This window comes from Schistocerca gregaria, chromosome 11, assembly GCF_023897955.1.
Source record: "Schistocerca gregaria isolate iqSchGreg1 chromosome 11, iqSchGreg1.2, whole genome shotgun sequence".
In the NCBI taxonomy this organism is placed as follows: Eukaryota; Metazoa; Arthropoda; class Insecta; order Orthoptera; family Acrididae; genus Schistocerca; species Schistocerca gregaria.
Window position 1 is genome coordinate 26,951,049 of NC_064930.1, and position 26,034 is coordinate 26,977,082.

The following is a 26,034-nucleotide window of genomic DNA, read 5'->3' on the forward strand; positions in this document are numbered from 1 at the left end:
TAACGAAATTAACTCGACTCACCTGCAGAAACACAATTTAAGGAATTTAATGTACAATAGTTTTGTCACACAGCCTGCACTGGAGCAGATTATGTGCAGATCTACATCTACATCTACATGATTACTCTGCAATTCACATTTAAGTGCTTGGCAGAGGGTTCATCCAACCACAATCATACTATCTACCACTCCACTCCCGAACAGCGCGCGGGAAAAACGATCACCTAAACATTTCTGTTCGAGCTCTGATTACTCTTATTTTATTTTGATGGTCATTCCTACCTATGTATGTAGGGCTCAACAAAATATTTTCGCATTCGGAAGAGAAAGTTGGTGACTGAAATTTCGTAAATATATCTCGCCATGACGAAAAACGTCTTTGCTTTAATGACTTCTATCCCAACTCGTGCATCATATCTGCTACACTCTCTCCCCTATTACGTGATAGTACAAAACGAGCTGCCCTTTTTTGCACCCTTTCGATGTCCTCCGTCAATCCCACCTGGTAAGGATCCCACACCGCGCAGCAATATTCTAACAGAGGACGAACGAGTGTAGTGTAACCTGTCTCTTTAGTGGACTTGTTGCACCTTCTAAGTGTCCTGCCAATGAAACGCAATCTTTGGCTCGCCTTCCCCACAATATTATCTATGTGGTCATTCCAACTGAAGTTGTTCGTAATTTTAACAGCCAGGTACTTAGTTGAATTGACAGCCTTGAGAATTGTACTATTTATCGAGTAATCGAATTCCAACGGAATTCTTTTGGAACTCGTGTGGATTATCTCACACTTTTCGTTATTTAGCGTCAACTGCCACCTGCCACACCATACAGCAATCTTTTCTAAATCGCTTTGCAACTGATACTGCTCTTTGGATGATCTTACTAGATGGTAAATTACAGCATAATCTGTGAACAACCTAAGAGAACTGCTCAGATTGTCACCCAGCTCATTTATATAGACCAGGGACAGCAGAGGCCCCAGGACGCTTCCCTGGGGAACACCTGATATCACTTCAGTTTTACTCGATGATTTGCCATCTACTACTACGAACTGCGACCTTCCTGACAGGAAATCACTAATCCAGTCGCACAACTGAGACGATACCCCGTAGGCCCAGAGCTTGATTAGCAGTCGCTTGTGAGGAACTGTGTCAAAAGCTTTCCGGAAATCTAGAAATACGGAATCAACTTGAGATCCCGTGTCGATAGCGGCCATTACTTCGTGCGAATAAAGAGCTAGCTGTGTTGCACAAGAACGATGTTTTCTGAAACCATGCTGATTACGTATCAATAGATCGTTCCCTTCGAGGTGATGCATAATGTTCGAATACAGCATATGCTCCAAAACCCTACTGCAAACCGACGTCAATGATATAGGTCTGTAGTTCGACGGATTACTCCTACTACCCTTCTTAAACACTGGTGCGACCTATGCAATTTGCCAATCTGTAGGTACAGATCTATCAGTGAGCGAGCAGTTGTATATGATTGCTAAGTAGGGAGCTATTGTATCAGCGTATTCTGAAATGAACCTAATAGGTATACAATCTGGACCTGAAGACTTGCCTGTATCAAGCGATTTAACTTGCTTCGCAACCCCTAAGGTATCTACTTCTATGAACCTCACGCTAGCAGCTGTTCGTGTTTCAAATTCTGAAATATTCCATTCGTCTTCCCTGGCGAAGAAATTTCGCAAAACTGCGTTCAATAACTCCGCTTTAGCGGCACAGTCGTCGGTAACAGTACCATCGGCACTGTGCAGCGAAGGTATTGACTGCGTCTTGCCACTTGTGTACTTTATATACGACCAGAATTTCTTCGGATTTTCTACCAAATTTCGAGACAATGTTTCGTTGTGGAACCTATTAAAGGCATCTCGCACTGACGTCCATGCCAAATTTCGCGCGTCTGTAAATTTTAGCCAATCTTCGACATTTCGCGTTCTTCTGAACTTCGCATGCTTTTTCCGTTGCCTCTGCAACAGCGTTCGGACCTGTTCTGTGTACCATGGGGGATCAGTCCCATCTCTTACCAATTTATGAGGTATGAATCTCTCAATTGCTGCTGCTACTATATCTTTGAATTTGAGCCACATCTCGTCTACATTTGCATAGTCAGTTCGGTAGGAATGGAGATTGTCTCTTAGCAAGGCTTCTAGTGACACTTTATCCGCTTTTTTAAATAAAATTATGTTGCGTTTGTTTCTGGTGGATTTGGAAGAAACGGCATTGAGCCTAGCTACAGCGACCTTGTGATCACTAATCCCTGTACCAGTCATGATGCTCTCTATTAGCTCTGGATTGTTTGTGGCTAAGAGGTCAAGTGTGTTTTCGCAACCATTTACAATTCGCGCGGGTTCGTGGACTAACTGCTCGAAATAATTTTCGGAGAAAGCATTTAGGACAATCTCGGAAGATGTTTTCTGCCTACCACCGGTTTTGAACAAGTATTTTTGCCAATGTATCGAGGGAAGATTGAAGTCCCCACCAACTATAACCGTATGAGTGGGATATTTATTTGTTACGAGACTCAAATTTTCTCTGAAATGTTCAGCAACTATATAATCGGAGTCTGGGGGTCGGTAGAAGGATCCAATTATTAACTTAGTTCGGCTGAACACCGTCTGAGACTTCGTAAAAATTTCTGCAGAACTTATTTCAGGCATTAGCCAGCTTTCTGTACCTATAACGATTTCAGCTTCTGTGCTTTCTATTAGCGCTTGAAGCTCAGGGACTTTCCCAGCACAACTACAACCATTTACAACTACAATTCCGACAGTTCCTTGATCCACGCACGTCCTGTATTTGCCATGCACCCTGTGAGATTGCAGCCCACCCCGTACTTTCCCGATGCCTTCTAACCTAAAAGACCGCCCAGTCCACGCCACACAGCCTCTGCTACCCGTGTAGCCGCCAGCTGAGTGTAGTGAACTCCTGACCTATTCAGCGGAACCCGAAACCCCACCACCCTATGGCGCAAGTCAAGGGATCTGCAGCCAACACGGTCGCAGAACCGTCTCAGCCTCTGATTCAGACCCTCCACCCGGCTCTGCACCAAAGGTCTGCAGTCGATTCCGTCAACGATGCTGCAGATGGTGAGCTCTGCCTTCTTCTCGTAAGCAAGACCGGCAGCCTTCACCAAATCAGATAGCCGGAATTGGGGAATTCACGCAAGCGAAAAGCTAGCCGTCAGTCAGAGTTTAGTACTATAAAAAAATCCGTTTATCATAAGAATAAATCTGACATAAACAAACACAAACGGGATGACTGGTCAGAAGCCGTAGCACACGACACTGGTGTTGTTACGCTCTTGGAAGTAGGTCCTACTTATGTATTAGATATATTATTACTAAGTTTGTTAAATGAAACTTTAAGATAATTAAAAGTATTAAGAGCATTAAAAGTTTTCTAATCACGCTTCAGCTACGTAGTTTTCATTTTAAGAATCGTATACAGTCACAGCCTCTGCAGCGTTGTGCTCTGATACGCAGTATAAAAATGGCTAAGGATGCTTTCTCTTCCGTAGAAATACACGCGTGTGGAATACGGTTAAAAATTGCTAAGAAACAAGCTATTCTTAATATTTTTCATAAATTTACTGAGATAATCGGCTCTGAAGTTTTCCCAGCTACTGTAAATACTACATTTAATAGCTTCAGTTATATTGTACGAGTAGCGCAGTCGGTAGCGTAATAGGTAAGAGACTAAAGAGTTAATGACTCGTTGGTGTAAATCTACGCAGTGTCATTTTTTTTTCTCGTTCAATTTGAAAATACCTGCATCTCATAAAGGTCATCACTTTTCAAGAATGATGGACGTCTCCTTGTTTCTGATTACATATTGGAAGCGAAATTCCTGTTTTCATTTCAGACACAAATTCTTAATTATCAATGTTTAGTAAAGACTGTTCATAAATGTTGCTTGAATTAAGAAAATGTAACAATTTAATTTTTAAGGCAAAAATCAGAAACTAAATGCTCTTTATTTGTACTATGTGCATCGTTTTATACCACAGGAGTAGATAAAGTGTCGTAGAAACTTGAAAAACAATCATTTTCACAGTATCGAGCACTTCATAAAAATGCTGCATTTTTACATTCGCTACTGTACGATTACAATATGAACCGAACAGAACTTATTTGGAGCCAAGTTGCAGGATTTGGCCCGAGAAGTAACAAAAGACTGTTAAGCTGCCTGATGTACTGGAACTAAAGCACGCAGCTTTTCCACATGTCTGCCGTACGCTGGAGGGATGACACTACCAGAACTGAAATGTGTTTCTCGGATTCGGATAAGGAAGGAGCTAAGAGATTACCGGACGACTGACTGTAATTATTAACTTCAGTGGCTTCAGTATTCAACAGTACGGAGTAATCCCTACAGTATGCTTTTGCATTACACACAGCTCGCTCAGGAAAATTACCCTATGATTAAGTTAGAAATATTCATCACTCATATTTGTAATTAGAATACTATGTCAGATGAGAACGAGTGCATTTTATGCTTTGCGGCTCGCCGCCTAAGAAGCGCGCGGTAGTGCTGGAGTTTTTCCTAATATTATTTTATTCTCTTCAAAAATTAATTGACATTCGAAGCTACATTGTTTCTTTGCCCGTCTCCTACTGCGTCTGAACTGCAGCTGCCTCACGTCATTGCAGGTTAGCTGGACCGCTGGCTGACCAGTGGTGTCCAAGTTTTAATCCGCCGGTAAAGCTGTTGTCCCGCATTGTCGCTCAGTTTGTGTGCGTGTGACAGCATAAAACGTATCCTGACGATCGTACTTCACTGTACTGGTCACAGATTGGCTTCCGCTCCACGTGAAACGAAATCCAATGAGATTCGAGCAAACGCGGAAGAACACATGGCGTAATGTTTACATCCGGTCTATCCTTACGATGAGCAGAGCCCAGGACCCAATTCGTCTCTGGGATCACAGCACTAGAACCACTCCACCAAGTAACACAAGTTAAAGACGGTCGCTAAAGTGCCGGGACATTAGTTATAAAGACAGAAATATTCCGAAGACACTTAGTGAAATGAACATTAACGTAACATCTTTGGTAAAACCAGGTGCACCTATGTATGAAGTAACAAAGGACTACAGTAAACTATCGGAGACACTCACAAAAACGATGTTGTTGTCGTAATAGGAGGTTCTAATGATGTGTACCATAATAATGCTAAACAGGCTGTCAAAGAAACAGTGAAAGCCCTAAACAATTTACGAAATGTAAACGTGGTCCTCTCGAGCATACCAACAAGATATGACTTAATTCCTACATCATGTGTCAACACAGAAATCGGAAACACCAATAGGAAACTGCAGAAAATTGCTAAAGCATTTCCTAATGCACCTTTTCCCGAATGCCATTCCCATGAAAGGGATCATTTACTAAGCATGCACTTAAACAAGGGAAGGCGATTTACGTGACGTCAAATTAGAGAACATATTAGTAACATAACTGACAGGAAACAAGTGACAGACTGCCCGAGAAATGGGAATACAAGGACATCCACGTGCTAAAAATGTAAAGGAGAAAAATAGTTTCTCAGTTGGCGTACAAATCGAAACGCAAGGTCCATCTAGAGCACTCTACTATGCTCAAGTTGTGATCTCACCTACAAGATTAACGTCATCTGAAGAAGAAAAAGATGTGACATCTACAGGAAAAACAGGAATTCCACATGCAACAAATGGGAAGAAATCTTCATCAGGAAATCCAAATAAAAGGTTGTTGGGCAGAAGAAATGCTGAGCCTCCTTCACATCTGAACGATTTTTTATGTGTGGGCCTGAAGAAAAAGAAGGGACAGCAGTAGGAAATATCAAATGTCTGCTCCCTCCTGACTCAAGGCAGACTCCAGTGGATTCTCAATCGGGTAACAACAGCACTAATAGAATAAAAAAGCAAGAGGGAGAGGCATCTCTTTCTTTAATCAGAATGTAAGGGGCCTCTTAAACAAGACAGATCAACTTCTTATTAACATTAATGAAAAGGTTTGCATAAATAATGCTCAGATTTTGTCATTAACTAAGCACCATATCAGTGTTGAATGTGCCATGCCATCTATAGTAAGTTATAGTTTAGTAACATACTACTGTAGGGAAAGTAAAGACAACAGTGGAGTAGCAATTTATGTTAATGATAGTACAGCATACAAAGCTATAGATATTAAGAAATATTGTGTGGAACAACAATTTGAGGCATGTGCATCAGAAATAATAACTAAATTGCACACAATAATAGAATTGGCTGCCTACAGGGAACTTCAGGTGACATAAAAACTTTTCTACATATAGTAGAAGTCTGGCTGTCAGCATTACTTACTAAAGCAACAGTACTGTAACTTTACGTGATTTCAGTATAAACTTTATGACAGAAAATAAGAATGAAATTGACGTTGAGATTCTGATGACCTTACATAATCTGATATCGGTAATAAACTTCCCAAGAAGAATTACATCCATGTCCCAAACTATGATAGACAACATTTTTTTCGATGTAAGTAGACATCAGAATTATACTGTCAGGCAGGTTATAAGAGGGCTTTCAGATCATAAGGGACAAATTCTCACTCTTTATGATGTTAATCTCTTCAAAAAACAATTTCCTCAATGGAAATTCGTAAGATTAATGAATGAAGAGGCAAAGCAAACGTTCAACCATAGGTTGCAGAAAATGGATTGGTCTGTAGTATGTAGCCTTTGTTGTTGTTGTGGTCTTCAGTCCTGAGACTGGTTTGATGCAGCTCTCCATGCTACTGTATCCTGTGCAAGCTTCTTCATCTCCCAGTACCTATTGCAACCTACATCCTTCTGAATCTGCTTAGTGTATTCGTCTCTTGGTCTCCCTCTACGGTTTTTACCCTCCACGCTGCCCTCCAATACTAAATTGGTGATCCCTTGATGCCTCAGAACATGTCCTACCAACCGATCCCTTCTTCTGCTCAAGTTGTGCCACAAACTTCTCTTCTCCCCAATCCTATTCAATACTTCCTCATTAGTTATGTAATCTACCCATCTAATCTTCAGCATTCTTCTGTAGCACCACATTTCGAAAGCTTCTATTCTCTTCTTGTCCAAACTATTTATCGTCCATGTTTCACTTCCATACATGGCTAGACTCCACACAAATACTTTCAGAAATGTCTTCCTGACACTTAAATCTATACTCAATGTTAAGAAATTTCTCTTTTTCAGAAACGCTTTCCTTGCAATTGCCAGTCTACATTTTATATCCTCTCTACTTCGACCATCATCAGTTATTTTGCTCCCCAAATAGCAAAACTCCTTTACTACTTTAAGTGTCTCATTTCCTAATCTAATTCCCTCAGCATCACCCGATTTAATTTGACTACATTCCATTATCCTCGTTTTGCTTTTGTTGATGTTCATCTTATATCCTCCTTTCAAGACACTGTCCATTCCATTCAACTGTTCTTCCAAGTCCTTTGCTGTCTCTGGCAGAATTACAATGTCGTCGGCGAACATCAGAGTTTTTATTTCTTCTCCATGTATTTTAATACATACTCCGAATTTTTCTTTTGTTTCCTTTACTGCTTGCTCAATATACAGATTGAATAACCTCAGGGAGAGGCTACAACCCTGTCTCACTCCCTTCCCAACCACTGCTTCCCTTTCATGCTCCTCAACTCTTATAACTGCCATCGGGTTTCTGTACAAATTGTAAATAGCCTTTGGCTCCCTGTATTTTACCCCTGCCTTCATAATGTTGATACTAAATTTAACTGTTTTATAAATGAATTCTGTGCTCTTTTTTAAGAAATATTTCCAGACACATAGGTCAGAAACAATGCTTCCAAGTCTGTAAGTAAGCCTTGGATTACAAACGGTATAAAACAGTCATGTAAAACCAAAAGGGAAACTTATACTGCAACAAGATTATGTAAAGATGTAGAAAAATGGTAAAACTATAGAGTGTACTGTAAAATTTTAAAGAAACTAATATAGAAATCAAAAGCCCTAATTATGAGAAGAAAACAGATTATTCTAATAATAAAATGAAAACAATTTGGAGCATTTAAAAAAAGTATTAGGAAGAGATACAACAAGCGAAGATGAAAATTAAATGAGATATGAAGGTACCCTAGTAGATAACCCCGAGAGTGTAGCTGAGATTTTTAATAAACACTTCCTATCAGTAACTCAACAGATTGGTTGCAAGTCCAATGTTGTTGAAGCTGTAACGCTTTTTCAAGCTGTTATTCAAACACAATTTCAGAAATGCACCTTATCCTGTCATTGTAGATGAAATTCAAAAAATCATAATGTCTCTAAAAAGTAAGAACTTTGCAGGGCTTGATAATATATCTAGTAATTTATTGAAATATTCTTGTGTATGGATAAGGGACGTTCTCTGTCATCTTTTCAATGCTTCCTTTCAGAAAGGTATTGATCTCAGAAGGCTTAAGTATGCCATTGTGAAGCCCCTGTACAAAAAGGGCGATAAAACTGAACTAACTACCTATCGACCTTTCTCTTTGCTGACAGCTTTCTCTAAAATTCTAGAAAAGCTAATACATGTAAGAATTACTGGTCATCTCATGAAGAATGGAGTTCTAAGCAAGAGCCAATTTGGCTTTCAGAAGGGTCGTTCAACAGTAGATGCACTCTATGCACTTGCAAATGAAATCCTAGACACCCTTAATGAAAAAATGCTAGCACTTGGTATCTTCTGTGATTTGTCTAAAGCGTTTGACTGTGTTGATCACCATATTCTCTTGCAAAAAGCAAAATTAGTAGGAGTCAGTGGCGTAGCGAGAGGGGAGACTTTGAGACTTAGTCTCCCCTGTATTCGTGCTTATAAAAGATGCAATAGTGATTCATAACAAAAATATAAACAACTTTTTACTAAGAGCACTAAATGTGCGAAGACATCAGTTTTGCAGCCCTCGCCGCCGCACCCTGTACCTGCCCGCTTGAGACTGGCCTGCTCGCAGTCTCTGCTTCCCCTCCCTCTCCTGGCTGTGCTAGTGGCACTCTCGGCTCCCCTCCACTTCCCCTTCCACGAAGGTCGGTGCGCTGCACTTGCCCGCAGGTATCGAGACCGCCTCTTTTAATACGGAAGTGAGCAGTCGTGCGGTTCGTGTTCATAGTCTTTCTTGTGTGATCTTAGCGCATATTTTCGTTGTGTCGCCGACATGAGTGAGCCAGCAACTGAACACTTCATAGAATTTTTATTAAAAACGCCTTTTTCTGCATTAGCGCACGGAAAAAACTATACTCAGTGTAGTTTTAAGTGAAGCCAAACGAAAACGCACTTTACAGACAGCCTGGTACGAAAAGTATGCTTGGCTGACTGCGAATGCAGTTAATAACAGATTATATTGTTGTATACGTCTTCTGTTTGGTGGTGAAAAGGAGTGATGCAATGGGGCATTTGTACAATAAAGAACTTTTGCAGGAAAGCACAAAAGCATCAGATACCAAAACGTCACCTGCTGAACAAAGAATCATTTCAGTACAATTGAGCACGCCCTTTCTGAAGCCGCTCGTCTGACAGCAATAAAATACAATAAACAAGTTGCATCCAGCAGGAGAGTATTGGCTCGTCTTATTCAGGCAATTGTATTTCTTTGTAAACAAGAACTAGCCTTTTGCGGCCATCCAGAAGACGAATCCTCCAGCAACAAAGGTAACTATCAGAAAATGTTGGATTTATTAGCTCAAGGAGAGCAGTTACTCCGAGACCATCTGTCATCACCTCCAACCTTTACAGGAACTTCTACAGATATACAGAGTAATGTAAAAGAAATGATAAATTTGGCAGTTAATGAGAAAATAAAATCTGAAATTCAGAACTGCAGTTTCATTTCAATTCAGGTCGATGAAACATTAGACTTGTCATGCAAGATAATATTCAGTTACTGTATTGCAGACAAAATTGAAGGAAGATTCGCTGGATTTTACGATGTTTCTGGAGATAAAACTGTTGAAGGTTTGTCAAACATTATTCATGCAGTATTGAAAGAATGGAATGTGGAAGGAAAGGTGGTTAGTCAAACATATGATGGCGCTTCAGTAATGGTGGGCAGAGAAAGAAGACTACAACAATTGGTGAAGCAGTTCTGTCCCTATGCGCTGTTTATTGATTGTTACATACACCAACTGAATTTGGTACTGTTACATGCATCAAGAATCATTCAACAAGTACGCATGTTTGTAAGTGATCTTACTGCATTCCATTCGTTTTTCAGCAAATCATCAAAACGAACTGTATTGCTAACTGAGAAAGGATTTAAACTGCCACCAGTAAGCAACACTCACTGGAACTTTCGTTCCAGGGCAGTTTCAACAACATCTAGTCATTTCTCAGGGCTATATAGTGTTATTAATTATATATTTGATGATACAGACTCTGAGTGGGACCCAAAATCTTTGAGCTGTGCTGTGGGAATGAAACAACAGATGGATGATCCTATGTTCGTCTACTTGCTTTGCTTCTACCGAGGGTGCTTTCTTTGTCTTGATCATCTCTGTAATGTTCTTCAGTCAAAATCTGTCAGCATAACTGCTTGCCACGACCAAATAAGAACTGTTTTGAGGAACTTACGGTAGTTAAGAACGGAAACACTCGTAGATGAATGCATTAAATGCAGCTTGTGTTTGAATAGCAACTTATCATTCTGTGACAGTCAAAACACATCTCTCAGGGCACTAACTTACGAGATACTGGATTTGCAAATTGTTCAGATGGAAAGAAGGTTTCCCCAAATTCAGTTTGTTGAACTTTTGAATGAAAAGTGTTTCCCAAACTATCTAAAAGAATTCCCAAAGTTGAAACTGCTTCAATTATTAGAACAGTAGTCTTTTTTCAAAAAAGAACAACTTGAAAATGAATAAATGCTGATGAGAAAAAATACTTATCTCCAAGAATCCTCTTAAAGTACATTGTCAACAATGATGTAGACTCCGTTTATGAAGAAACTTCGAAGTTCCTGCGTTTGGTTTTGACTCTCCCGCAACTACAGCAAGCAGTGAACGAAGCATGAGTGCTTTTAAACGAGTGAAGAATTATTCATTAGGCCGCGAGAAGTTGAAAACGCACATAGAGTGAAGAATTATTTAAGAATTCAATGTCCAACATCCGGCTGTCGTTTTTGAGCACGTTAGCCATAGAAAAGACACTATCAGTGATCAGATCTTTGTAGACCAAGTTATAGACTGATTCGTGGAAAGAAAAGACAGGTGCATTGCACTTGTGTACAAGAAAATATAAGTGCTTCTTCTCTTAGTGCTGCAAATTTGTCATCTCTTCTTGAACAAGTTAGTTATTATTATTATTATTATTATTATTATTAGTGGTAGTGGTAGTGGTGGTAGTAGTAGTAGTAGTAGCCGTTGTTGTCTTATTTGATGCATTTTGTTTCATTTGTTTAAATTACTGTTTATTGTACTATTTTGTTTCCCTATAATAACTGCAGAGCCTCCCCAACCTTTACAACCACACTACGCCTCTGGTAGGAGTAAGTGGTATTACAGGCAGTTGGCTACAGTCATAGCTCCAAGACAGAAAACAAAAAGTTGTCTTGAATAGCTCAGGTTGAGTGTGTGATGTTTCCTCACATTCTGAATGGCGTTCCATTACATGTGGAGTGCATCAGGGCTCAGTTCTTGGGCCACTATTATTCCTGATTTTTATAAATGATCTACCATCATGTACAAGCCAACCGTGTAAATTTACATTATTTGCTGATGATACCACAATTTTTATGAGCAGTAGAACAGATAGTAAATATGAGGTATCCATTAATCAAATGGTTCAAATGGCTCTGAGCACTATGGGACTTAACAACTGAGGTCATCAGTCCCCTAGACTGAGACCTACTTAAACCTAACCAACCGAAGGACATCAAACACATCTATGCCCGAGGCAGGATTCGAACCTGTGACTATAGCAGCAGCGCGGTTCCGGACTGAAACGCCTAGAACCACTCGGCCACAACCGCTCGCAATCCATTAATCACATACTCTCAGATGTGGTTAATTGGTTCAAGGTGAATGGTCTCTCATTAAATTCTAGTAAGACCAGCTTTATTCAGTTCTATACAAAAACAGAGAAAGAGAGAGAGATAAGTGTGACATGTGGTAATCAGCCAATAGAAAGAATGGAAACAACAACATTTCTTGGAGTGCACTGGTCTTCGCATATTATAGATCTCTGTAAGAGGCTTAGCTCTGCTACATATGCTTTATGGGTTTTCACACATGTGTTGAAACTAACACTGCAAAAGTGGCATAATAAGGCTATTTTCACTCACTCACCACCTTTAGTAAGGAAAGTGTTCATTGCTCAGAAGCGAGCTTTAAGAGTTATATGTGGATTGCACCCAAGAGACTCATGTAGAAATATCTTTCGAAAACTTAAAATATACACAACTATACGCAACTACATGCCAATATTTTTTTTCTCTCATGTATTTTGTTTGTAAAAATATAAAGATATTTCAACCAAACAGTAATTATCATGAGCATAACACATGGAGGAAGAATGACATACGCTGAGGACATAGAAAATTTAGTTTGGTGCAAAAGGGTGTCCACCACACTGGAACAAAACTCTTCAATGCTCTTCCATCTGAAATAAAAACAGAGATTCATAACAACATTTAGTTTAAGAAAGTACTAAAAATATTTCTGTTAGAAAAAGCTTTTTACAGTCTAGATGAATTTTTAAATAAATAAATTGTACAATTGTAATATTATATAACACAAGTTGACATAACGACACTATGAATGTTATTTAACTTGAGCTTTGAATCTGTGTGTGCTCTGTATCTGTTTTCCTGTAGTGCTTTAATGGTTCTAAGAAAACATGTATTGTCTTTTCTCTGTGTCGCTGCTCGAAGAATTTACTGTACAAATTGTTTTATCATTATATACTCAAATGTGTGTATATGCTATAAGATTATCATATTGTATTTGTAAAAAACTGACTCATTGCACGTCCTTGTGAGCCCAACACAGTTGCACCTATGGAACACGAAATAAAATAAAATAAATTAAATCAAATCAAATTAGTGTCTGTGTGTATATGGTGACTTAGGTTAGTATTCCAGCTATCACACACTGCGGCCATTCACCCTGGTGGGTCCTCATGTGCAAGTAACTGACAAAAAAAATCGGAGTTTTTTTTGTACCACTCGATAGTATTAAAAAAAAGTTGTAGTGTAGGACCTGATTGCATGGTGTAATGGAGAGGATAGCAGCTTTGCATGCAGGAGGTTATGGGTTTGAATTGTGTCAGGTGCAAAAACTTATTTACTCTTAATTCTTTATCGAAATGATTTTGATCACTGTTTTTATTCAGTTAACTGGTTTAAAAGAAATTTTGTAATTCCATTCCTTTGTCACATAATTTTAATCATAATATCTATTTCTTTGTTTGCTCTCACTTCTCTTCCTATCACTGTTCCTCCACATGAACCCTTTGTTCATGTGTGTTTAATTTTATGTATTCATTTTGATATTTCTTTTGTTTTATCACCCAGGTTTTTTTTTACATTATTGCGTTCAGTATATCTATCTCTCATTTTGCTTGAATTTTGTTTTACTTATAAACTCTTCTTTCATTTAAAATTTCCATCTGCATTATTTTGTCCATAGTGCAATAGATATGCAGGCTATGTTTAAATGTTTAGATATTTAGGTTACGCTTCAAATGTGTGTATGACGATCACTGTGTAAAAAAAGTTGCACATATGGTAACAGAAATATATTTTTATACCACTGTACAAATATAAATAGATTATTTCGTCTGTTGTTTTCTTAACTGATGCATCGGAATTTACAAAACATTGATTATTAAAATCAACATAATTAAATTCGTATTCACAAAATTTCCGACTGAAAAAAGAACGTTATAAAGAAAAATGAAACAAACGAAAAAGTTCATATGGTGATTGAAATGGTGTGACAAAGGAACAGAAATAAAAGATTACACTTAAACCGATTAATTGAATAAAAATAATGTTCTAAGTAATATCGATAAACTTTTTTAAATAAAAAAGAAACTGCACCTTAGTTGCGAAACCGTAACCTAGTGCAGGCGAAGCTGTCACCCTATCCATTTCACCATGCAATCAGACCATCTTATATTACCCCCTGCTTCTACAAATACCTCATTCCTATACCCAATCTGCAGTCCCCACGTTCGCTACGCCAGAACAACGGTTAGCTCCGACCTACGTAAGCAACAATCGTAACAGTTTCTTTCCTCGATTTCTAGACAAAAATGGAATCTCGAGCCCCGTAACTGATTGTCGCAATCTTTATCACTTTAGGTTGTAGACAAGCACGTCGGACGTGAGCCAACTAGGTTGGTTGTGCTTGGGGCCGTCGCTTTGTGAAAGCCATTAGCGTAGACATGTCGATGAAGCCAGCTCCCTAGACAGTTTTCGTCTTCAATGAATGTTGCATACACATCTGCTTTATCATAATGATTTGTTACTTACCAGCGGCGGATTATCTTTAAAATCCTAGGCTTCTAAAATACTCGTCTTCATACTCGGGGATATTAGGGAAGCAAACCATTCAACGATACATCTCTGTTGCAAGCTATGTGGCGTTCTCAACAAACTATGACAATGAGTAGAAAATATTCTCGCCATAAACAGTTAAAATTAACGGTCGCTTATGCATAGCCCTTAACGAAACAGTAATAATTATTTACAGAAGATGAATTTTACTTTAACTACGGTTCCGCAAAACTTCAAAAAACAAAATAAAGTCAAGTACCTCTTTCAACAAGTGTAAGGGGCGTGAAACTCGGCTGGAATCCTGTTGCCTGAGACAGCCAACAGATGGCACAGCAGGGCTCGGGCTCATAGAGAGCCCGTAGTCTGACATGCAGTAGGACATCTGTCGGTGCGTACGGTAGTCGACGGTCCCCACGGATGCTGGCACAATACGCCTGTGCCATCTGTTGGCCACTGGCCGCACTATAAGCCGAACACAAGAGGCAGTTGCTGTGTAGCGCACACCTCCTGCAATCTTCTGATGTCCTAGCTGCACACGCCGCGCAGTGCGGCGAGAGTACGCTGGGACATAAAAATCAGACTAACACGGGGAAACAGAACTGTCATGTCTTACTTGTGCGGTATCGAACATTGGCCTATTTCCAGCACCTCCCCCTCCCGGATGTTGAACTTCGCAGTGACATCTACCCATCCTTCCAACTGTAACCTGGCCTTGTTCCCCCCGCCCCTTTTTCCTCTCCCCTCCTACCAGGGAGGATTTTCCTCCTTTCCCCCCCTGAGTCCCTGCACCGCCTCCTCGATTGTGTCCCACCCAAGTCCTTACCTCCCGGGGCCTTCTTCGGCGCGCTCCCCCCTCCCTCTCTCCCCCACCAGCCATTCTTCCCTTCCCTTAATCTCCATCCCCCTGGCAGATCCTCAGTTTGCTCATCGTCATCAGTGTGCTATGTCAGTGTTGTTTTTTGTGCTGTTCTCCAGTGCTTCGGGAGTTGTGATTTTACACTATTGGCCCTTAGAATTGCTACACCTCGAAGATGACGCGCTACAGACGCGAAATTTAACCGACAGGAAGCAGATGCTGTGATATGCAAATCATTAGCTTTTCAGAGCACTCACATAAGGTTGGCGCTGGTGGCGACACCTACAACGTGCTGACATGAGGAAAATTTCCAACCAGTTCCTCATACACAAACAGCAGTTGAACGGCATTGCCTGGTGAAATATTGGTGTGATGCCTCGTGTAAGGAGGAGAAATGCGTACCGTCATGTTCCAACTTTGATAAAGGTCGGATGGTAGCCTATAGCTATTGCAGTTTATCGTATCGCAACATTGCTGCTCGAGTTGGCCGAGATCCGATGACTATTAGCAGAATATGGAATCGGTGGGTTCAGGAGGGTAATACGGAGTGCCGTGCTGGATCCCAACGGCCTCGTATCACTAGCAGTTGAGATGAAGGGCATCTTATCCACATGGCTGTAACTTCTCGATCCCTCAGTGAACAGACGGGGATGTTTACAAGAAAACAACCATCTGCACAAACAGTTTTATGACGTTTGCAACAGCATGGACTATCAGCTGCGAGACCGTGGCTGCGGTTACCCTTGACGCTGCATCACAGACAGGTGCGCCCGCGATGGTGTACTCGACGACGAATCAGGGTGCACGAATGGCAAAACGTCATTCGGACGAATCCAGGTTCTGTTTACGGCATCGTGATGGTGGCATCGCGGTGAATGCACAGTGGAAGCGTGTATTCGCCATCGGTTCCACGTCTCGGTCACCTCTTGTTCGCATTGACGGGACTTTGAACAGTGGACACTACATTTCAGATGTGTTACGACCCGTGGCTCTACCCTTCATTTCATCCCTGCGAAACCCAACATTTCAGCAGGATAATGCACGACCATATGTTGCAAGTCCTGTACGGGCCTATCTGGATACAGAAAATGTTCAACTGCTGCCCTGGCCAGCACATTCTCCAGATCTCTCACCAACTGAAAACGTCTGGTCAGTGGTGGCCGAGCAACTTGCTCGTCACAATACACCAGCTACTACTCCTTAACTGTGGTATCATGGCCGGCCGCCGTGATCTCGCGGTTTTGGGCGTGCAGTCCGGAACCGTGCGACTGCTACGGACACAGGTTCGAATCCTGCCTCGGGCATGGATGTGTGTGATGTCCTTAGGTTAGTTAGGTTTAAGTAGTTCTAAGTTCTAGGGGGCTGATGGCCACAGCAATTGTGTCCTATAGTGCTCAGAGCCATTTGAACCATTTTTGTGGTATCGTGTTGAAGCTGCATGGGCAGCTGTACCTGTACACGCCATCCGACCTCTGTTTGACGCAATGCCCAGCCGTATTGAGGTCGTTATTACGGCCAGAGTTGGTTGTTCTGGGTACTGATTTCTCAGGATCTATGCACCCAAATTGTGTGAAAATGTAATCACATGTCAGTTCTAGTATAATATATTTGTCCAATGAATACCTATTTATCATCTGCATTTCTTCTTGGTGTAGCAATTTTAATGGCCAGTAGTGTAATTGTGTGCTGGACGTGTACATAGTGTTACTGTCGGTGGTTGTTATGTGCTACGCCATTCGTCGCTTTTTTTGTTTACAGTTTTTATCTTCATTTCACAGCCGCCCCCCTTTTTCTCTGTTATCTTCCGTACTGTTCCCACTTTTTTTATATCTATGTACACCCTATTTTCTTCTTTCTATTATTTTAAATATCTTATTTGTATAATTCCTGTATTTCGGTTTGAACAGCAGCCCATATGCTGCCAGCCTGTCCCAGATGGGGCTTTGAAATACAATAAAGGAAAAACAAAAGTATCGAACATTGGCCTGTAAATTTGACAAACAAAATTCGGACTACAGGTAGCTAATCATGGTGTGTGGAGAAACTGGATAAGATGAGTATCAAAGCGTTTGAAATGTGGTGCTACAGAAGAAGTGAAATGTTGAAAAATAGATGGACTCTTATGAGATAAGGAATGAGTAGGTTCTCCATAGGATCGGCTAAGAAACGGCCATACGTAAAACACTGGCAAGAGGAAGGGTCATGATGGTAGGACATGTGTTACAAAATCAGGGAATAACATCCATGTAACTGGAGAGAGTGCCGAGGGTTAGAACTATACAACATTGGAATACATCCAACACAAAATTGAGGACGTAAATTGCAAGTGTTACCCTGAGGTAAAGAGGTTGACACAGGAGAGGAATTTGTGGTGGGTCACGTCAAATCAGTGTGCAGGCTGACTCTGGATTAAGGCAATTTTTTAAAGTCATCACATTTCCATATGTTCGCCGATGACTCCCAGCTTAAGTAACAAGTACAAGCTGGCATCTAGGAGAATGTTTTTCCACCCAAGCGACAGACATCGTTTATTTCGTGACCTCCTCTTCAGATGACAGCTGCCTTCGTTTTTTACTCATACCATGTCATAAATATAACATGCCTCTGCATTGCTAAATGGTAGTGATGTTCGCGCCATTTCATAAGGAGGACCTAGGTTCTATTACAGGTGCAAGCACTTATTTAAACAGACTCGATCAGCTGTGGAATTACGTCAGATGGAAAATATTTACACCAACATGGGAGGCACGTGAGATTTATTATTATCATCTATGTCACTAATCAACTAACCTGATGTGAGGCCACTCAGTTCCATGTAACGGGTTCCAAGGGAATAAACATTACCTGGTGTTCAGTATTTCATATAATTATTGACCAAATTTAAATGCTATTGTGACGACAGTCGACTGCCAGTAATTCACCGGCGAAGTGGAGAGTAAACGGTCTTTGGAAACTCTAGCTTCTTTGGTGGTTCCGTCTGCGACTTGAGGAGTGATACACGTGTCGTGAAATTGTGCATTGTTTTTCTTTTGTTTCTGTAAATATACGAACCGTAAATAAAGTGTCTTATCATTATAAGTTGGAGTTTTCAGTGCGTGGTCCCTCACCATAGCCATAACACCCACATTGGTGACCCCGAGTCGCGAAAATACGTTGGAGTCGCTCACTGTGTATAACCGGTTTCGTGCCAATAGACAATGTCGCAGCCTCAGTTTTCACGGCAGTGCACGACGCCGCGACCGCAGAATGGACATCCGACTGTGAAGCACAACGCTTCACCCCGTGTGCCACTAATGCACCGGGAATGTTTGTATCTCCCGTGTTTGCCTCGCCTGGCTGGACGACTCTAACCTCCGCCAGCATGTTCAAGCAACACATCGCCTGTCACTGAGGCACATTTCACACCAGTGAACACTGTGCAGATTCCCCGTGCGTTTCGTGCCTCTCCTACAGCCCCGCAAACACTGGCCTCTGGCCGTTTTCTGAAGCTGCTGCCGTTACATCCGGACAACCCAGTGACGTGGTTTACATTGGTGGACAACATGTTGGACATATACGGTATTGCGGACGACAGCAGCCGTTTCGTGTGCTCAGTGAACCACCTGCACGACCACCCTGATCTCGTCAGTGACTTATTGCTGAACCCACCTAAGAGCGATAAGTAAACCTCTGCTCGGGCATTACTTATCGAACGCCTGTCTCGTCCACCAGCCAATACTATTCACAACACAATTTACGACGAGACTTTAGGCGACAGAACACCCTCACAGCTGTGGCGACGCTTGCGTGCACAGGTGGGTACCGAGATCCTGCCAAACTTTGCGCTCCGGGCATTGTGGTTGGTGAAGCTGCCGCAAGAACTACAGTTACATTTAGTTCCCAAAAAGGACGGCACCGTTGCCTCTGCCGCCTAAACGCGCGGACGGGATTAGACAATTACCTGATACCTCACATACAAGACTTTGCGCAAGTACTTAGCGGAGCACGCATCTTCTGTGTCTTGGACTGCCGCAAGGCATATTTATAGATACCAATGGAACAGAGTGACATCCCAAAGACAGCAGTAATCACACCTTTTGGCCTGTACGAATTTTGTTACATGCCTTACGGTCTCAAAAACGCAGCCCAAACTTGGCAGCGTTTTATAGACTCACTTCTTTTTAACTGCACATATTGCTACGCATACCTTGATGACATACTAATTTTCTCCCCCTCTGACAAGGAACACGAACTCCACCTCGCCACGACACAGGACTTATTGACACGTAACGGAGTCGAGATCAATAATGACAAGTCACAACTCCGCTGCACCACTGTCACTTTTCTGGGGTACACCGTCTCCTCGGACACTATACACCCCCCCACTGGAGCGGGTTGACTGCATTCGTGAGCTACCCCTCCCAGTGTCATTTCGCGAATTATGCCAGTTTTTAGGAACTGTCAATTTCTACCGTCGTAACCTGCCGATGGCGGCAGCAATTCGAGCCCCTTTCACTGATGCATTGGCCGGGAAACAAACCTTGGGCAGTTGCCGAGTACCGTCGTCTGACAACACGGTGAGAGCTTTTGAAGACCTTAAGTCAGCATTAGCATGTAGTGTCACCCTCTCCCACCCCTTGCCAGATGCCTGCATCTCGATTACTGCAGATGCAAGTTATTTCGCAATTGGTGCCGTCCTACAACAGCATGTCAGTGACACAACTCAACCACTCCGGATTTTTTCCAAAAAATTATCTACAGCTCAACGTAAATGGTTAGCATTCGACAGAGAATTGCTTGCTGTTTATGAAGCTGCAAAATATTTCTGCACAGACACTGAAGGAAGGAATATAACAATTTTCACGGACCACCAGCCCCTCGCGGAGGCTATCCGTAACCCCGCTACTGACCTTCCCCCACGTAGGTTCCGCAAATGGACTTAATCTGCCAATACACGACAGCCATCCGTTACATTCGAGGGTCAGAAAACGTGGTGGCCGACTACCTATCACGTATCACTGCAATTTCATCCCCCATTAATTTCGATGAATTGGCCCACGTACAGGACAGTGAGACCGAATTGGACAACCTCCGACAGGACCCAGATACTTCCCTTCAGATCGTTTCGTGCAACCTACCGGGCTCGGCCATGCCACTGTGGTGTGATACATCCGCGGGCACCGCTCGGCCTATTGTTCCCCCCGCGCTGTGTCACCAAGTGTTCACTACTTTACGTAACCTGGCACACCCTGGTGCAAAGGCTACTACGCGCCTAGTTACAGAACGCTTTGTGTCGCCAGGTGTGAAGAGGGATTGTCGTACTTGGGCTCGTGCCCGTTTACAGTGCCAGCGCAGCAAAGTCGGCAGGCACACACGACCCAGTCTAGGTAAATTCGACATCCTGAAAGGCCGCTTCCGTCACGTACGTGTGGATCTCGTGGGACCATTACCCGTGGCGGACGGTTTCAGATATATCCTGTCTGGCATTGATCGCGTTACACGTCAGGTGGAGGCAATCCACCTGCAGGACATCACAGCAGATTCCGTAGCACACGCATTTGTATCCTCCTGGATAGCTCGATTTGGCTGTCCTACACCCATCACCACTGACTGACCAGGGAAGACAGTTTGAATCCCGGCTGTTTAACAAACTCTGCGCCCTCTGTGGGGTGGATAGATTCCGCAGTACGGCTTACCACCCCCAGAGCAATGGACTGGTCGAGCGGTGGCACAGAACACTGAAAGCGGCACTCGTGTGCCACGGTGGTGACTGGTGCGATGCCCTTCCCTGGGTTATGCTAGGAATACGCGCGGCTTACAAGACAGACCTCCGAGCTTCACTCGCAGAGCTCCTGTATGGCGAGACCCTCGTCCTCCGTGCAGAGTTCGTCAACGACGAAGCAATCGCCGATCTATCCGACCTACCCGTGCTAGTTGAAAGGGTTCGGACACATATAGCCGCGATCCGCACGCCTCCTCCATGGCCACATACCCACCCTCGGGTCTTCAGGCATATGGCACTGGACTCTTGTGAGTTCGTTATGTTACGGGATGACACAGTCAAACCGGCATTACAGCCACCCTACTCTGGCCCACATCGAGTAGTGGCCCGCACGAACAATACTATGGACATTCTCGTCAGTGGTCGCCGCCAGACAGTTTCCCTCCAAACGTGTGAAACCAGCGTGGACGATCGAAGAATCTGTAACACGCCCCCCAGAGTCGAGTGTTCTTCCATCAGATGGGGATGTCCCCGATCCCACACAGACCACCCACCCTGCTGCACCCCACCATGATCGTACGTGCACCGAGCCTACACCTGAGGGCAACTCAGCAGCTGCGTACAATGATATTCTACCCTCGTTCCAAACAGGCACTGCATGTGACAATCATGTTGCATGTGACATTACACCGTCCCAAGTGTTGGTATCCAATACCCCCACAGAATGTTCCAGTGTTTCTCCAGAACTACGTTACTTTTCACCTCCTGCCCCCCTAGTGCACCCTACATCCACTGTCAACGAAATTTGCAGCGCAATCAACACCTCTGAGTGCCAATGTGACGAGCTTTCCTTGCAGCTCCACGAGGGATCCATCTTCGTCCTCCGCATAGGAGACACTTCACGTGGGTCCACACCCACGTCACACATCACCATCCTGTGCACAGTCCCTAGCCCAAATGGGGTGGATATGGCTGCAACGTTCAGCACCGACGGGATGCTCAAGATTCACTTCCCCCTCTCCGCCAGTACTGCAACGACATCTCCTGTGCCCGTCCAGTTCACGCGCGCAGATAGACCAGTACGCCTCCCCCCACTGGGTGGCAGACTATACGAGCACTAGTCAACCCTGCACAGACAGTATGGACACTTAGCACACGCTGCTATCAACCAGCGAGCATCCCACAACACCACTACACTGGAAACGCCCACGTCCTCCCTCAGTGCTCCGCCCTCCAGGGGTGGGGGGGGGTGGGGGGGGGGAGGGACCTCTCTGGTGACAGTCGACTGCCAGTAATTCACCGGCGAAGCGCAGAGTAAATGGTCTTTGGAGACTCTAGCTTCTTTGGCGGTTCCGTCTGCGACTTGAGGAGTGATACACGTGTCGTGAAATTGTGCATTATTTTTCTTGTGTTTCTGTAAATATACAAACCGTAAATAAAGTGTCTTATCGTAATAAGTTGGAATTTTCAGTGTGTGGTCCCTCACCATAGCCATAAAACCCACACTATCATAATCTCCTCATTAAGATGTGTAATCTTATGTTAAAGTTTTCATTCAATAAAACATGTATTACAACTAGGAGCTGAACAAATTCCCCAGACCACAATCACCTTGTATTTCAGAGTGGGAGCACTTCGCGACTTCCAACAAACTATACAAAACGTTTAAGAAACTTTTACTCGCTAATACCTCCACAAAAAGAGTTCATTTGCTTACTAAATTTTCGATGTATGTACCAATAGGAAACTGGAAATAAAGATTTTCATTTGGGAAATGTTCCATGATTTTACCAAAGTGTTTCTGTTCTTTCACCTAAAATCATATTTTACTGGAAATCACTTATTTTCTGACATACAACTTTTTCTGAAGATATTGTTCTTTGTTTCTGTAATAAAGATATAAATCCGCTTTTATTGGTAAATAATGTTGATGTAGTAGTTCCTTTCAAGTTCATATTCTTAAAAATATTGAGGGGTTTTAATATCCTTATATCTTTTCTGTTAACATTCTTCCTTATTTCTTGTGTAGTTTGTTCATAATGTAGTTTTTCTGCAGCATCGTTTTCTTCAAACTGTATATAATTTTGTTCACCAAAATATTTCAAAAGTTGTTTGCGACCATACTTGTGACACATTTTCACCCTCTTTGACTGAAATGTTTTATCACTCTCCTCTTATAAGGAGTATAGACATCTACCTATTATATTGTGCTATGGATGTATTCTTTCAATACTGTTATTCTACCAGGAACCAACAGAAGGATCCGTTAACATAATAGTTCATTTGATATTAAATTTTATATTTCTCTGGGCTCAACTTTTTCTTTTATTCCTTAATGATGATCAAATTTCAACAACAACAACAAATTCTCACATACATTGAGGAGCTGAATTTGACTTTTAAGAGCATAGTTCCCTATTCAGAAAATTTACACTATCATATAATGTCATAATATGTCTCAGGAACATCGACTATACATCTCACTTTTATCTGTGATAGTGATGTAGCTGGAGACCCAGGTTCGAATCCCGGCATTGATGCAAATTTTAATTCATTTCTTCAGCCTACATGATTATCGTAGATAAAGGTGAGACTAAATATGTCTCAGGAACATCATCTGTGTATGATTAATACATCACCAATGCCTGAGGTACTGGCAAGCTGACCTTTTTGCTCACTGCTGAGGTGCTATTCCAGTATCGAAGAGGCTCAGCAATACTGATGCAAATTTAAAAGGGGAACGGCCATGGGCTGAGGCGTGAATTTGTACTGGGGTGTCAAACATACTAATGTGATATGTACAGCTAAGGTATTTTAGATAAAGGTGAGACTCAATATGTTTGAGAAACATCAACTGCATATGATTAACACATTATATGACAGTGTAAAATTTTCTGAATAGAGAACTAGACTCATAGATATCAGCTGTTAACTCCCTAACAAATGTAAGTGTAAGCTACTGTTAAAATGTGAACCCAATTAAGAAATTAAAAAAAAAGTTGTTTTGTATAAACTGCCTATTGTCTGATGAATTATCTTCGATTCTACTTTTAAGTTGCACACATGCTTATCCATGGTACTGTTTGTATCTATCCAATACTGTTTGTTATTGTTAACTACTACCTGTCTCATTGTATTCTAAATTGAGTAAGGCTCAGATACTTGTTTCTAGAAACGCTAATTTTTCTGAACATTTCAAGTTACAACTTTAACTGCAGTTACCTGTAAGATTCATACAAGAATGTTATAAGTTTGATCAAAACAGAATTTGCAAATAAAGCTGTGGTGAGTTTGATACACTATGCCCTTCCTCTTTAGTACTACCAAACTAATGGCTAGTAAACTGTTTCTAACGTATTATTGCCTGGCGTACAGGAAAGGAGCACACTAATAGATAATGTTTTTATAGGGCAAGATATATTTAATTAAATAAAAACTTTTCCTTTTAAGAACAGTATTTCTGGTCATGATACATCGCTACTCTTCCAATACATATGTGGCATACAGCAAACCAGTGCTTAACAGTATTGGTTAAAAACAGTCTCGGTTGCAATGTTAGTTTTTTTTTATTTTTCAACAACGCATTTTGCCTTATTTAGGCATCTTCAGGTCATCTTTTTTAGATGGACGCAAGAGGTACCAAGATCTGCATAACGCGTTCCCATTCACAGGAGCGAGTCACTCCCATGAACATGTAATCTGTGTAATAGCTGGAGCCCACCCAAGATCACCTAGCAGATATTTATTTAAGGACTAGGGATATTCAGACTACCTTGTTATTAAAAACCCATTCCAATTCAAAAATGATAGCTAAATACATAGCTACAACATAGAAGAACAGGTGACCTTCACTATTCTGAGTTAAATCTGTCTTTGGCACAGAAAGGAATGAATTATGCTGCCAAAAAAGTCTTTAGTCATTTGCCAAATAGCACTAAAAGTCTGACAGATAGCTGACAAACATTTAAACAAAAATTAAAATAATATCTGAATGTCTACTCCTTCTACTCAATAGGTGAATTTTTAGATATAAAGTAGTAATTGCAAAAGATAAAGAAAGAAAGATAGAAGCAAGAAGGTGCTTAAAACATAAATGTAGGCCTGTGCTGTGATAGTGCCACACAAAACAACAAGGAGTGCAAGCAGTAGCTATAACCCAGCCTTATGTTTTCTCAATTTTAAGAACTTTATATTCTAGAGAAATATCTAGGGATGGAAGAATAACTAACGAAATTAATAGGAGGTTACAAAAGGGAGGCAATTTCTACCAAACAATAAAACATCTGATTTGGAATAATGAGGTGTCAGAAAGAGCAAAACTCCTTATGTATAAGAATTATTACATCCCTATTGTCACCTATGGTGGAGAAACATGGACAATGACAGAAAGGGACTGGAGCAAGCAGGGGAAATGAAATTTCTCAAAGCAGTTAAGGGAAAAACAAGAATGGACAGAGTAAGGAATGTAGAGATTAGAAAGGACCTCAAACAAAAAAGTATGAGAGAAGAAATTGAAAGAAAGAGATTAAGATGGTATGGGCATGTTAAGAGGATCAAGTTTTCTCACCTCCCGCCTAACTGTCATAGTACTTGCAGTGGATCCTGACGCAGTTTGGAATTTCTGTGTGACGGTCTGCCTATTAGACATTACGACCCTCTTCAACCGTCGGCAGTCTTTGTCGGTCAACAGACGAGTACGGCCTGTACGCTTTTGTGCTGTACGTGTCTCTTCACGTTTACGCTTCACTAACACAGCAGGAACAGTGAACCTAGGGATGTTTAAGAGTGTGGAAATCTCAGATACAGACGTACGACACAAGTGACACCCAGTCACCTGACCACGTTCCAAGTCCGTGAGTTCTGCAGAGTGCCCTATTCTGCTTTCTCACGATGTCTGATAACTACTAAGGTTGCTGACATGGAGTACCTGGCAGTAGGTGGCAGCACAATGGACCTAATATGAAAAATGTATGTTTT

At 41.8% G+C, this 26,034-nt stretch overlaps 1 protein-coding gene across 4 annotated transcripts in view; it reads right to left on the bottom strand.

Moving 5' to 3' along the window:
* LOC126295497 (zinc finger protein ZFP2-like) overlaps window positions 1-26,034 on the bottom strand; it is a 242,273-nt gene that overhangs the window by 24,742 nt on the left and 191,497 nt on the right. For 2 of the 4 annotated variants that reach the window (XM_049988074.1, XM_049988073.1), the window contains one exon: window positions 12,397-12,600. The exons of 1 other annotated variant lie outside the window; for it this stretch is intronic. In XM_049988074.1, coding sequence (XP_049844031.1) covers window positions 12,402-12,600 — 199 coding nt within the window. In that variant the 3' untranslated portion in view covers window positions 12,397-12,401. Of the gene's footprint in view, window positions 1-12,396; window positions 12,601-26,034 lie in introns of those variants that run through there. One more of the 4 variants, XM_049988075.1, reaches the window with a different exon arrangement.